The 13,385-nt window shown below is 38.3% G+C and overlaps 1 protein-coding gene across 2 annotated transcripts in view; it reads right to left on the reverse strand.

The window, feature by feature from the left end:
* The window catches only part of DIAPH2 (diaphanous related formin 2), a 339,263-nt gene that overhangs the window by 185,007 nt on the left and 140,871 nt on the right, over positions 1-13,385 (reverse strand). For both annotated transcript variants that reach the window (XM_032227728.1, XM_032227726.1), the window contains one exon: positions 3,705-3,834. In XM_032227728.1, the coding sequence (XP_032083619.1) occupies positions 3,705-3,834 (130 nt within the window). The remainder of the gene's footprint in view (positions 1-3,704; positions 3,835-13,385) is intronic.

Here is a 13,385-nt window from a genome sequence, read left to right on the forward strand (position 1 = left end):
ATACTATGTTTTTTGCTGGCAATGAAGCAAACCCAAAATATCCATTCACACTTTCTCCCTGTGGACATCCATGGATCATTTTCTATTGATTATAATTTCTTTTCCTGAACATTTTGCATTTGAATATATTAATTAGCTCTCCCCCTCCCCCAACCCCCAACTTGTGGAAGTTAATGTGTAGTGAGCATTTGGGTTGGAGGAAAGAACCTGTCCTAGAGTTTTTATCATCTTTTCTTTATGGTACAAAAAAAAATATCTACGTATCCTATTTAAAGATGTAAATCGCATTAGGGGGAAAAAGGACAATAACTTCTGCCCTGGTGTTTCTCCTATTTTAAACTAGGATGTTATTGATTGCAGCCAATTGTGTAATTCCGCAAGCACACCGCAATTAGTGCTTGGTAAATCCTCTTTTTCATCTCCGCAAAAATGTGACATCCAATATTCTGATTTCCCCTGTGCCAGCCACTAAATGATTCCTCGTGATTTCATTACACTGATGTCTGCTTATACTGGGTGTATGTTAATCAATTTTTGTGCACCTACATGTGGAATAATTCCAAAATTTTGTTGCTGCATTGCTAGGCCCTGAGCATTTTTTAAATTAGGCTACCTCTTAACACTTTCTATTGTCTTCAAGAATATCTTACAACCATCATTTCTATCAAAAAGGCTTAAAGGAAAGAACTTTTCAACATATACCTCCCAGAGGTAGGCATTTTAGTTTTACAGTATCATCTAAAGAATTTTGAGGCATATAGAAGAGATCAAGATGCATTATTGCTAAATCTTTTATGAGATTTGTGATACAACTCTGTTATTGGGAATGATGTATCTGTTAACCATAGACAGAATATTTTCTCTTGTGATAATTTGTTTGCAGAATGCTCTTTCCAGATAAATTTGCCTTTATCTTCTCAAACAGGTATCATAATATTCCCTGGCTGTTTTTTTTTTTAAAAAAATATAAGCCTACAGCTTAATTTTAAAAGCTTTAGGCTACTATTGATTCCACTTTTATTTATTGCTTGTAATATTTGTCTTTTGATACGTATTTGATTTTATTTACTATGGCTTATATAATGGTCTGATCCAACAGTCCTCTGATTGATTGACTTACATTCCCTTCTGTGATAAAAGGTTAAAAACTTTATATAATGAAACAAAAGTGCATATTAATAGTAATAATAATAGTACCTGAAGAAGAAAGTAGAGGTAGTTGGGGGGATAGAGGTAACCTATCTTAGATCTTTCATGTATACTCGATTGCTCGGAAAAATAACTGGCATGTGTCCTTAAGAAGTTGTACTTTAAAATGAGGTTGATAATACCAGAATTAAGACAAAGGAGATTTGAACACCTGAAGTTACATTATATTATGCCATACAAATTTATGGGCTCTGTCTGTCTGGACATCTCCATTTTATAATATTCAATTTTAAAAAATAAAGCTTCTTTTTGAGACAAGGACAGAGATTATATGGGCACATCTATATACTTTTGGGGAGGGGAAAGATACAGAAATGACATACTCTAAAACAGGGGTGTCAAACTCAGTTTCATTGAGGGCCGCATCACAGTTGTGTTTGACCTCGGGGGGTGGGGGTGGGATGGGTGTGGCCAGCTTGATGTCACTCATGTCATAGGTACCTATGGTGGCCCAAGTGCTCTGCCAGTGAAAATGGGCTCCCACACTCCGTTTTCAGCTGCACTAATCTAATGTAATGCCTGTGGCACTCCCAAGCTCTATTTTCACTGGCAGAGGCATTGCGGGCCGGTCCTTCGCTGTTTTCAGGATCTAAGCACCCCGCAGGCCAAATCCGCCCCCCGGGCCTTGAGTTTGATACCCCTGCTCTAAATGTGTGTGTGTGTGTGTGTGTGTGTGTGTGTGTGTGTGTATGTGTGTTTTATTTGTGCTGATAAATAAATAAAGGGAGACTAGTATAGATCTATTTCAAGCTATTTAGCTCTCATCAGCTAGCTAAATAGATCTATACTAGTCTCCCTTTATTTATTTATCAGCACAAATAAAAAACACAAATATAACAAAGGCAACAGTAAAAATATTGGGTTGTATGGGCAATAGAGAAAAAAAAATGTATATTCAAAATCTTAAGGGAGATAGGATTTCAGATTCTTAAGTCTTTCTCACTTGTATTGGTGCAGTGGTTTTAATTAAACTTTATCAACCCCTTTGGTTTAATACCTTGAGCTGACCTTTTGACACTTCAGATGTTTTCGATGAAACTGCCAAACCTCCCAGTAAGATGGTGATGTTTGTATGCGGATAGGTGTCATCTTAAAAATAGCTTACATATTTATATATTAAAGAAAAGATCATCTTTGATCACTAGACCAAAATGTATTTCATGCCTGAACTCTGCTAAAAATTACACCTGGATGATGGAGCATCTAGTTAAGAAGAACATTTTCTCTAATACTGACCCCCTACAATTCAGATCCAAAACTTTCCTGAAGAATAATTAGCATAAGCACCAGCACCGTGGTGAAAATTCATAAAAGCTATGCAAAGTTCTGCAACAGGGAATCGACCATCTGTTTCTAATTACATAAGTGATGGTAAACACTGTTAAATTCATTACATTTAATTGATAAGACCCACATTTAAGGTAATCTGAATTTAATTTAGAAACCACCTTCATATTTTATCCATGTGTGTCTATAGATTTGATAGCAAAAATGTTCTGATGTCAAGAATTTGGGCTAGTAGACTTTTAGACATCGCCAAGGCAATTTTTGTGGTTTTATTTCTTTGGGATGACATGAAAATAAGATTAACTTATATAGACTAAATATTTATAATAACTTTTTGCATTTTGCAAAGCATTTCTTTTTTCCCCCCCCCCAAAGGTGGGTGGATGGACAATTGAATAGGTTTTGAATTTCTTTTTCTTTTCTTTTTGGCCCCCAAGCTGAGATGTGTCTGTAATTTTGCTAAAGCTGTGATTTTAATAATTCAATCCGATGAGGGGGAAAAAAACCCAGAACATTGTAATTGCACATAAAGAAACTAAATTTTTGAGATAGTTAATGAGTTAAAAGGTGACTCATCTGTGCTTCAAAGCACTTCGCTGTAACGTTTTTATGCCTGCAGCTCTCAAAAGATTTTGGTCTCAGCATCACTTTACATTTTTAAAAATGATCAAGAGCCCCCCAAAGAGATTGGCTGATCTGGGCCATATCTATCAATATTTACTGATTTAATGTCTATAGAGATTCTCAGTTTTCCATGGCTGTGCCAAAAGTTTTTTCCAAAAACTAACTGAACTTCCTTTGTTTTCCTTGAAAAAGTTTTCTCATCCAGAACTGAAGAAGCCTCTAGAATGAAAAGCAAAACAACTTCAAGCAAAACAAAGGAAGTTCAGTTGCCTTTTGAAAAAGCACCTTTTTGTTATTTGTTGGTTTTGAAAGAAATAAAGTATTTATTTCACTTTGCAGAACTCTGAAAGGGTCTTGAGGATTCCATCCTCTAAAAACCACCACTGTATCCTATTACGATGCTTAATTCCCTAGTAAAGCAAATTACTTGGTTTTTAGAAAAAGCTAGAAAAAAGAACTATCCGTTAGTGTTACCCATCTTTATGGTTTCCACAGTCCCACAAGGAACACATTCAATGTTCAAAAGACCTGCCACATGTTAGCAGATCAAAATTACCCCACATTTTTTTTATCTTTTGATCTACCTTTGCTTGCACTTTCTACATGTTCAAGTTCATCAGGGAATTTTAGGATGTCTTGATATTTCTCTTCACAAATATCAGCCAGGAAATGCAGCAGGGTTGTTTTTTGATCAGTTGATTTTGTGTCTCTAATCTGCAAAAATGGGAGGGAAAAAACAAGAAAGTGGTGAAACATGATTTTTTTTAGGACTTTGCGTCAAGAAAGCTTTTTCAACATATGTTCTTGGATTTGCTTGCAAAGATAAATTAATTGCATTTCTAAGTTAACACCAATGTGCAATGTGGGCTTAAAATATTATTTTTAAAGAACCCTTAGGTTAATATATACATATATATTTTTAAAAAACAGGCAGATTTTAGCAGTTTATAATTTTAGTTCTAATGTTCTTTGTTCGCTCTGTGAAATAAAGAGGTGCTCCGATGGAAGAAAACTAACTTTTGTTTTGTTTTGTTTCATATGATTTTCTCCTGAAATGCTATCTAACTAATTGGTGTGTCTTAAATCTCCCATCACTCAAATACATGACTGTGGATTATTCTAGAGTTATATATGCATATGTGTAGGTTGTTGTTGTTAGTTGCGAAGTTGTGTCGCAACCCCATAGACAACATTCCTCTAGGCCTTCCTGTCCTCTACCATCCCCCTGAATCCATTTAAGCTCACACCCACTGCTTCAGTGATTCCATCCAGCCACCTCATTTTCTGTTGTCCCCTTTTTCTTCTGCCCTCAATCTTTCTCAGCATTAGGCTCTTCTCCAGTGAGTCCTTCCTTCTCATTACGTGGCCAAAGTATTTGAGTTTCCTCTTCAGGATCTGGCCTTCTAAAGAGCAGTCAGGGTTGATCTCCTCTAGGACTGACCAGTTGGATCGCCTTGCAGTCCAAGGGACTCGCAGGAGTCTTCTACAGCACTATAGTTCAAAGGCCTCCATTCTTTGGTGCTCAGCCTTTCTCGTGGTCCAACCTTCACAGTCACACATTGCAACTGGAAAAACCATAACTCCTTAAAACATGCTAATGGATTCCTACCAATGGTCTTTTTTCAATTCAAAAGACACCCGGTTTTATGTCTCTCTTGGGGTTCCAATCCCTTAATTGTCCTCCTTCCTCCACTTATCCATCTGGTCAAGGCCTTTAAGATGAAACCTGATCAACTCAACAAAAAGGAACATTACATTCTGATTTGGATACTGTCTTTCTACTTCTGCTGCCTGAAATTGTGTTTTGTCTTTTTTTTTGCATCCAGATGTTCCAATTCAATTTCTGATTGAATATAATTCCAACTTCTATTTTTACGGGTGCTGTTCTCAAACTAAATAGCTCATGCACAAGCCTCAGTTTGTTTGTACTAAACGTTTCTATTCTATTCTTTTGTTGCCAGGCACTATTTGTAAGGACCATTCATATGGTTGTAGCATAGTGTCAACCCTGAAAATGACATGTGTAGCATTTGTCTATTCATTTCTTAGATGTTTAGGTTTCCAAGTAAAGGATTTTAACGGTACTTCAGGCTCACCACTCTCTAGCTGTTGAAAGGGGAGTTATAGAGATGGGGGGGGATGTTATGTCTAGGTGACATTCTTTCCCATGGAAACATAGAAGATGCCTGCAGCTAGAGTGTTGTAAAAAAGACAGGACACGAAAGCCAGCTCTTCAGAGAAGGAAAAAGTTTATTGCACAAGTTCAGAAACAATGGCCTGAACCCCGAATGAAAGCAGGAAATTCCTTTTATAGTTTATCGCTTTTAGCTAAAGCCATCTGTTAATCTTGGAAACACCCCTCAAGATTTGCCCTTGAGTTACAGCAATATTATGTCTACAGGAAGTCATAATACATAGTCAGCTAACGGACAGACATGCATGTATTTGAGGAACTGACAATGTGTCTACTAAACAGATTTACAACCAAGCCAGCAAATAGATTAAATAGAGACTTGCTTCAGCATATTTTATGTGCAGACTTCCTAAAAGCAAACCTTTGCAATTTCTATATATGAACAGTTAAAACTTAATATCATGGAACCCTAGTTTGGTTCAGGCTTGGGGCCTAGTTTGGTTCAGGCTTGAGGCCTACTTTGGTTCAGCCTGCCACCTCAAGAGGAAGGTGGAGTTTGGAGTCACCAGACTGATGGACTGAGAATTGATTGGAGATTGTGACTAAGAGGGGGAATGTTTCAAACATTTGCTTTTAATCGGGTTTCATTCCGGGTCCTGGTCAGAGTCGGAATTACACTAAGTCCTTGCTAATTTGACATGTTCCTAATAAACAGACTTTCAAGGACAAGGTAATTTATCTTGGAATTTATTTCAGGGGACATATGACATGGAAGCTTAACATTGGCCAGGATCTGGAATTAGACCTAATAAAAAGCCAAACTTTGAAACATCCCCTCCCCAGCTTAGTCACTATCTCCAATCAATTCTCAATCCATCAATCCGGTGACTCCAAACATTATTCAAGCCTATACAAAAGAATCTGGTCAACTAAAGTTCAACACTAAACTGGTGCTAGATAAGGGTTAGCAGAATTCAGGAAGGGCTGGACTTGCAATGCTTCCAAGCTGATGACATGCTTAACTCCATTTCTCAGCTCTGCCTGCTTTTCTTATCTTTATCCTTTCCCTTACCCAGGCCTGTCCTTGTTGCGGCCCGCCAGCAGACAGTGAAGAGGTTGGGGAGGAACATGGGCCAGTCCTGGAGTCTGGGGAAGGCTCTGATAAGGGCTCTGTGTCGGAGGCAGAGATGGGGCCAGGGCCATATGGCAGTTATCAGCTGCCTTTGGAGTTGGAGATCAGTGGAACAGAACAACAGCTGGAGCCTGTTCCCGATGTGCGCATGCGCAGAGGAAGGGAACAGCTAAGGATCGACGGGAGTGGATGGTGAATGGCCCCTCCCATAGGGAATAAAAGAGGAGCGAAAGGGGAAGGGTGTTTGCAGGAGACAATTAGTTCATTCCTGCATTCTTGCCAAGTATTATGGCATTTGAAAGATAACGACCTGCCCAACCTCCAAGCCTGATAAAGATCAGCAATTGTGAACCATCTTGAAAGACTGTGGGAGAGGAAAGACTTTGCTGGAGAAGAATTCACTGTAAATTAAATAAAAGGAGTTTATCGGAATGAGGACTCGCCTTCGTGCTGCTGGGGAAGCCGAGGTCAGAACAATCCTATTCTATCCTACCCTAATTTTCTGTTATCTACCAGAATCTTCTTTTTCTTCTTTCCCCAACTCTGCATACTTTGTTAAATAAGCATTTAAGCACTCCCTGTACCTCTTCAAACCATTAATAAAAATGCTGAAGAGCACTAGACCGAGGGCTGAACCTTACTGCACTCTATCCAACACTTCATTTCAGGTTGATGAGAATTTGATATAAATATTATATGACTTTTGTTTTAAATGAGATGTGAATCCACTTAATAGATGTGACAACCAACCCAAATTTAACTTACTAATAAGATGTCTGCCGCATTTCGCATTGTTCGAATAGCAACAATTGTGAAAATGCTAAACTATCTCCAGTCAATTTATAGACGCAAAACTTCGAAAGCTACCACAACAATGTGGTAATCTCCTGACTACTAATGAGGCTGTGGGTTTATTCAAACACTTTTTTTTTCTCTCTGAATCATACTTGTATAAATATTAACAGTTCAATGAATCAACAATCATGAATGTTTCAGTGCATATATCAAAACTACAACTTCTCCCTGCCAGCCTTGACTTGATGCAGTCCATGAATTCTAATGGAAGCCTCTTTTATTTAAGCAAAATTAAGTCCTGCAATTCTCTGCCAAGGGTTGTTTACAAATTGCTGCTTTCTTCAATCATCCCCACACGCTGCCGTATAACATCCGGATAGATAATGCATTTTTAAGGATTCGCAATCAACATAAAGATATTAGTTTTGCAGATACCCTGTTTCTCTGAAAACAAGAGTTGGATAATAAGCCCAATCGGGGTTTTGAATGCATGCGCTAAAATAAGCCCTTCCCAAAAATTTTGCAACACAGCCAGAGACATGAAGTTATCATGCTTGCCGCTTCCTGCACTTCAAAAATAATAAGACCTCCCCAAAAATAAGGCCAAGTGCATATTTCGGGGGTCAAAATAAAATAAGACCCTGTCTTATTTTGGGAAAAACACGGTAGAACCAGAAACGTTTAATGCATAGTTTCTGAGATGTCTGTCTTTCTACATCTGCCACTGAAAAGTGATCTTTCCTAGTGATTCAGGGATTAAAAGTGTGCAGGGCTATATTTCCACAAATCAACAGCACTGTTGTTCATTATATCAAGACAGCCCTTGTGACAGGTTGATGGGGGAGCTTTACCGCAGTCCACTCAATTAAAAAGGGTAAGGATACCATCAGTTGCTTTTAGGAGATGGCTTCCCAATAAGGAAGACTGAGATTAAACTCAATGAACATAACAAATCTCTTTTCTTCAAAGTTACATACATAGTTATTATGGCCCTTGCATTCTAGTATAATCTCATTCCCAGGCATGTTGCTGTTTCAAAGCCAGCAACCTGAGTTGAAACTCTAATTACAGTAGTCCAGACCAGTCATGGATCGCAAATGGGATTTTATTTAGTGTTACACATCATGTTTGTTAAAAAAAAATAAAAAAATAGCAATAGCACTTAGACGTATATACTGCTTCACAGTGCTTTACAGCCCTATCTAAGCAGTTTACAGAGTCAGCCTGTTGCCCCCAACAATCTGGGACCTCATTTTACCCACCTCACACGGATGGAAGGCTGAGTCGACTTTGAGCCTGGTGAGAGTCAGACTGGCAAATTGCAGGCAGCCGGCAGTCAGTAGCCTGCAGTACTGCACTCTAACCACTGCACTGCCATGGCTCACTTAAATAAACATGAATCGTGTCCAGTCGTGTTTGACTCCAGGGATGGTACTTCTTGGTTAGCCAAGGGAGCCAGCATTGCCCACATTTCTGTGGTCATGTGGCCAGCATGACTATACACCGGGGTGCAGGGGACAATGTTACTTTCCCACCAAAGTGATACCTATTTATCTAATCGCATTTGCATGGTTTTGAACTGCTAGGTGAGCAGGAGAATTGTGCTCAAGTCTCGGACCTGCACTGTCAGCTTTTCATCTGGCAATCCTAGCATCTTTAACTCTTGAGTTAACATACTCTCCTTTGTTAAAAAAAAAGGCAAAAATAATACAAAAAGCAAGCCAGTAAAAGCTACTCTACTACAAACATCTTTATTTCAGTACTGTATGTTTTCAGTTCACCTTGCCAGTCATAACTGCAACCTTTACTTATGATTTACAAACCACAGACAATTTTCAACCATATATCAGTAGCATAATGTTTTTTTTTTTGACATTTAGATTCAGCTACACATCTTTTTTTAATTGTAGTGATTATGAACTGTGACTTTTTAATTGCCCTTATTGCAAGTTATATTTGATAAGTAAAACAATGCGAATATATAATACAAGAACAGATTAGCCTTAAAAATAATACCACATCTTTCTAAAATAGAAGATGTTTTCTCATCTCATTTTTTCCCGAGAACAATGACCTTGACTTCCTTCATTAACGCATCTAGAGTAACAGTGGATAAAAGTAGCAGCTTAACCACAGACTCAGGTATATATAGCTGCTATTTATTAGCTGCTATTCATTAATGATGTTCTCATAGAATTATCTATTTTCAACTATACAAGGACAACGTTTAAAAAAAATACATTTTGTTTTTCAGCAAATTGATAATTCAATTGTGAAATATGTTATCAAGTTACCTCAAATATCCTCAAAATTCAAGATTATTCTGAGACCATATTATTTCTTATTCCCACTCACTTTAACATAACTATTATAGGACTAATTTCCCAGCAGAATGTATAAGGTTAAGGTAAAGATTCCCCGCACACATATGTGCTAGTCATTCCCGACTATAGGGGGTGGTGCTCATCTCTGTTTCAAAGCCGAAGAACCAGCACTGTCCAAAGATGTCTCCATGGTCATATGGCCGGCATGACTAAATGTCGAAGGTGCACGAAACGCTGTTACTTTCCCACCAAAGGTGGTCCCTATTTTTCTACTTGCATTTTTTACATGCTTTCGAACTGCTAGGTTGGCAGAAGCTGGGACAAGTAACGGGAGCTCACTCCATTATGCGGTGCTAGGGATTTGAACCACCGAATTGGCAACCTTTCTGATCAACAAGCTCAGTGTATTAGCCACTGAGCCACCCCCTCCCTTTAGCAGAATGTATAGTTGGAGGGGAAAAAAAGAGAGAGAGAGAGAGAGATACATCCACTTAGCTACTTCATACATCTGAGATCTTACAGAAATTAGTGTTTAAAGATTTCAGATCCAGGAAAGAAAGGCACTTATAAATATAATTTGAAAAAAGGCAAAATTAAAGACATTCTTCCTAATTCATTCGTAAGAAATGGTGACTGATGTGGAGGGTACATCCACATTATACATTTGTTTCTTGATTAAAGTAATGTTCATTATGGATTAACGTTGGGACAAATTTATTTTCTCTTTAATACTAGTGATTGAACACCAGAGAGAGAGAAACTACAAACGCTGGAATTTGATGCTTGGCCCAAACCCCATTAGCTTGACGGTTCCAGTCAAATCCACACAAATGTGTATTGTACGTTTTCTAAAGACGTCCTTGTAATTGCGATTCCTGATAGCACCACCACAACAAAGCCATCCCAAACACATTTTAAGATACTCTATCGACAATGCCGATAGTTATCTCCTTGAGAGTCCAGCACGCTACATTTAGAGAAATGCACCCAGTAATTCACGCAGTATTAATTACGGAAAGGAGAGCTCATGAATCAGGTTAATCTATGCTTGAATCATCCCTGTGTCCGGATATACAAAAGATTTAAATGGTAACTTTTTCATAACATGCTCTTTCAAATGCTGCTTTAATCTCCTCCTCCCCCCCCCCACTCCCCGCCATTGGCCCACAACAGGTCTACTGATGTTGTTATACCTTTTCAGTTTGCATTAAAGCTATTATTCATTGTGCTGCAGCCACTATGGAAGATGTTATTTCCTTCCCAATTCAGTTGGATAATGGCCAGTGAAATTAAGCTGTCCTTTGGATTAAACCTCACATTCTCATTTCCCCAGATTGGGTTCAAAGGATTTAGCGCTGTTCTCTTTTTTTTCCCCTCTTCTCTTCACACGCACAAACAACCAGGTCTGGGATTTACATAAAGATGGACATTAACCACAAACATCCGTGGTAGTTAGTGCCCCATAGAAAAATTAAGGATACATTAAAATTTCTGAAACGTCGGTTCCACGTGGTATAGTATTTAAGGCATTAAATCAAAGCCAGGCAGAAAGAGAAACGAAAAAGCAGATTGGAAAATCTGACCTGTTCTTCAACACTTTTCACCATCGATAAGACTTGAGAATTAGGAGCAATATTCCAGTTAAAAAGGAGTGGTTTATTTATTTATTTTTAATTAACAAACATGTAAAATACGCACACACAAAACCTAGACGTACACCACATTTACACAATGCAATACGAACAGGAGCTTCCTGTTCTTTCTAACAGCAATTATCAATCGATACTGCTCACCTTATATTATTTCCCTTTCTATTGTATTTCATTTGGATTTCACCATTCTTAACCCTCTTATTCTACTCATAACTAATTTTTTTTTGAGTTTTGTTATATTCCTTCATTGATTCTTGTTTATTTCCTCCATCCACCTATACCATTTATCCCATATTTGGTAGAATTCTGATTCTTCTTTTCCCTGAATTTCTTTAGTTAGTTTGTCCATTTCAGCACAATCCATAACCTTGCTTATTATTTCACCTTCGCTTGGAATTAATTTGTTTTTCCATTTCTGGGCAAAGGCAATCCTTGCCGCCGTAATTATATGTACTATTAAATACTGGATTTCTTTTTTTGTATTTTGCAGACATTATTCCTAATTTTTTTTTTTAAAAAAAAATCAGGTTTCCATTCTATTTTAACCCCCATTATTGCCTCCAGCCAATTTTTGATCCTTTCCCCCCCTCAAAAAAATTAGCCTTTCATTTATTTTTTATTTTTTTAGAAATGGGTGCAGAAAAACGTAGGTAGCCTAGGGGTAAATTTCAGCAGGTTCTGACAGGTGCTGGAGAACCGGTAGCAGAAATTTTGAGTAGTTTGGAGAACCGGCAAATAGTACTTCTGGCTGGCCCCAGATTGGGGAGGGAATGGGGATTTTACAGTATCCTTCCCCTGCCACGCCCACCAAGCCATGCCCACCAAGCCACGCCCAAAGAACCGGTAGTAAAAAAAAATGAATTTTACCAGTGAGTTAGCCTTCGACTTATGACCACAATGAAGCTCAAAATTTCTGTTGCTAAGCAAGACAGTTGTTAAGTGAATTTTGCTCCATTGTAATGTCATGTTTGTTTGTTTGTTTGTTTGTTTGTTTGTTTTGGCATAACTGTTAAGTGATTCGCTGGAGTTGTTAAGTTGGAAACACGGTTGCTAAGTAAATCTGGTCTCCCGATGGATTTTGGTTGTCAGAAGGTCGCAAAAGGGAATCACATGATCCCGGGACACTGCCACCGTCATAAATATGAGCCAGTTCGCCAAGCATCTGAATTTTGATTATATAACCACAGTAATGCTGCAACAGTAAAATGCTAAGGCATTTTTTTTTTTCAGTCCCATTGTAACTTCGGTAACAAAACAAACATTTGTTAGACAAGGACTACTTGTTCTGTACTGTTACTCCCCTAAAGATATTTTTTATATTCATAGCATGTTGTGGTCCGCCAGCGGAACTGGTGACAGACTCAGACTGTGCGGAGGTTGAGGAGGAACATGGGCCAGTCCTGGAGTCTGGGAAAGGCTCTAATGAGGGCTCTGCATCAGAGGTAGAGATGGGGCCAGGGACATCGGACAGTTATCAGCTACCTTTGGAATTGGATATCAGTGGGGCAGAAGAACAGCTGGAGCCTGTTCCCGATGTGCGCATGCACAGAGAAGGGAACAGTTAAGGATCAAGGGTCGACTCGGGAGTACATGTGGATGGTGAATGGCCCCTTCATAGGTAATAAAAAGGAGCGAAAGGAGAGGGGAATTTGCAGGAGACAATTAGTTCAATTCATTCGGGTGAAGATCTGTTCCTTACTTCTTGCCAAGTATTATCAGCTACAGCATGGCGTTTGGAAGATATTGGCCTAGCAGCTCTCCAAGCTTGATAAAAGGTCTGGAGTTGTGAAACCTCTTGAAATACTGTTGGCCGGGACTTTGCTGGAGAGGAATTCACTTTAAACTAAATAAAAGGGGTTTTATTTATTGGTTTTACGCTTTTGGGAAGCCTAGGTCAGAACATAACCACTCACCTTGTATATCATAAACTTGTACAGCAAATTTATAATATTCCCAGCAAAAATATATATTTAGCTTTATCTATCTATCTATCTATCTATCTATCTATCTATCTATCTATCTATCTATCTATCATCTATCTATCTATCTATCTATCTATCTATCTATCTATCTATCTATCTATCTATCTATTATCTATATCTATCTATCTATCCATCTTCTATCTATCTATCTATCTATCTATCTACCTACCTACCTACCTACCTACCTACCTACCTACCTACCTACCTATCTCTCATTGTCTGTCTCTCTCTCTCCCCTATGTCATT

Source organism: Thamnophis elegans, chromosome 12 (genome assembly GCF_009769535.1).
Source record: "Thamnophis elegans isolate rThaEle1 chromosome 12, rThaEle1.pri, whole genome shotgun sequence".
Classification (NCBI taxonomy): Eukaryota; Metazoa; Chordata; class Lepidosauria; order Squamata; family Colubridae; genus Thamnophis; species Thamnophis elegans.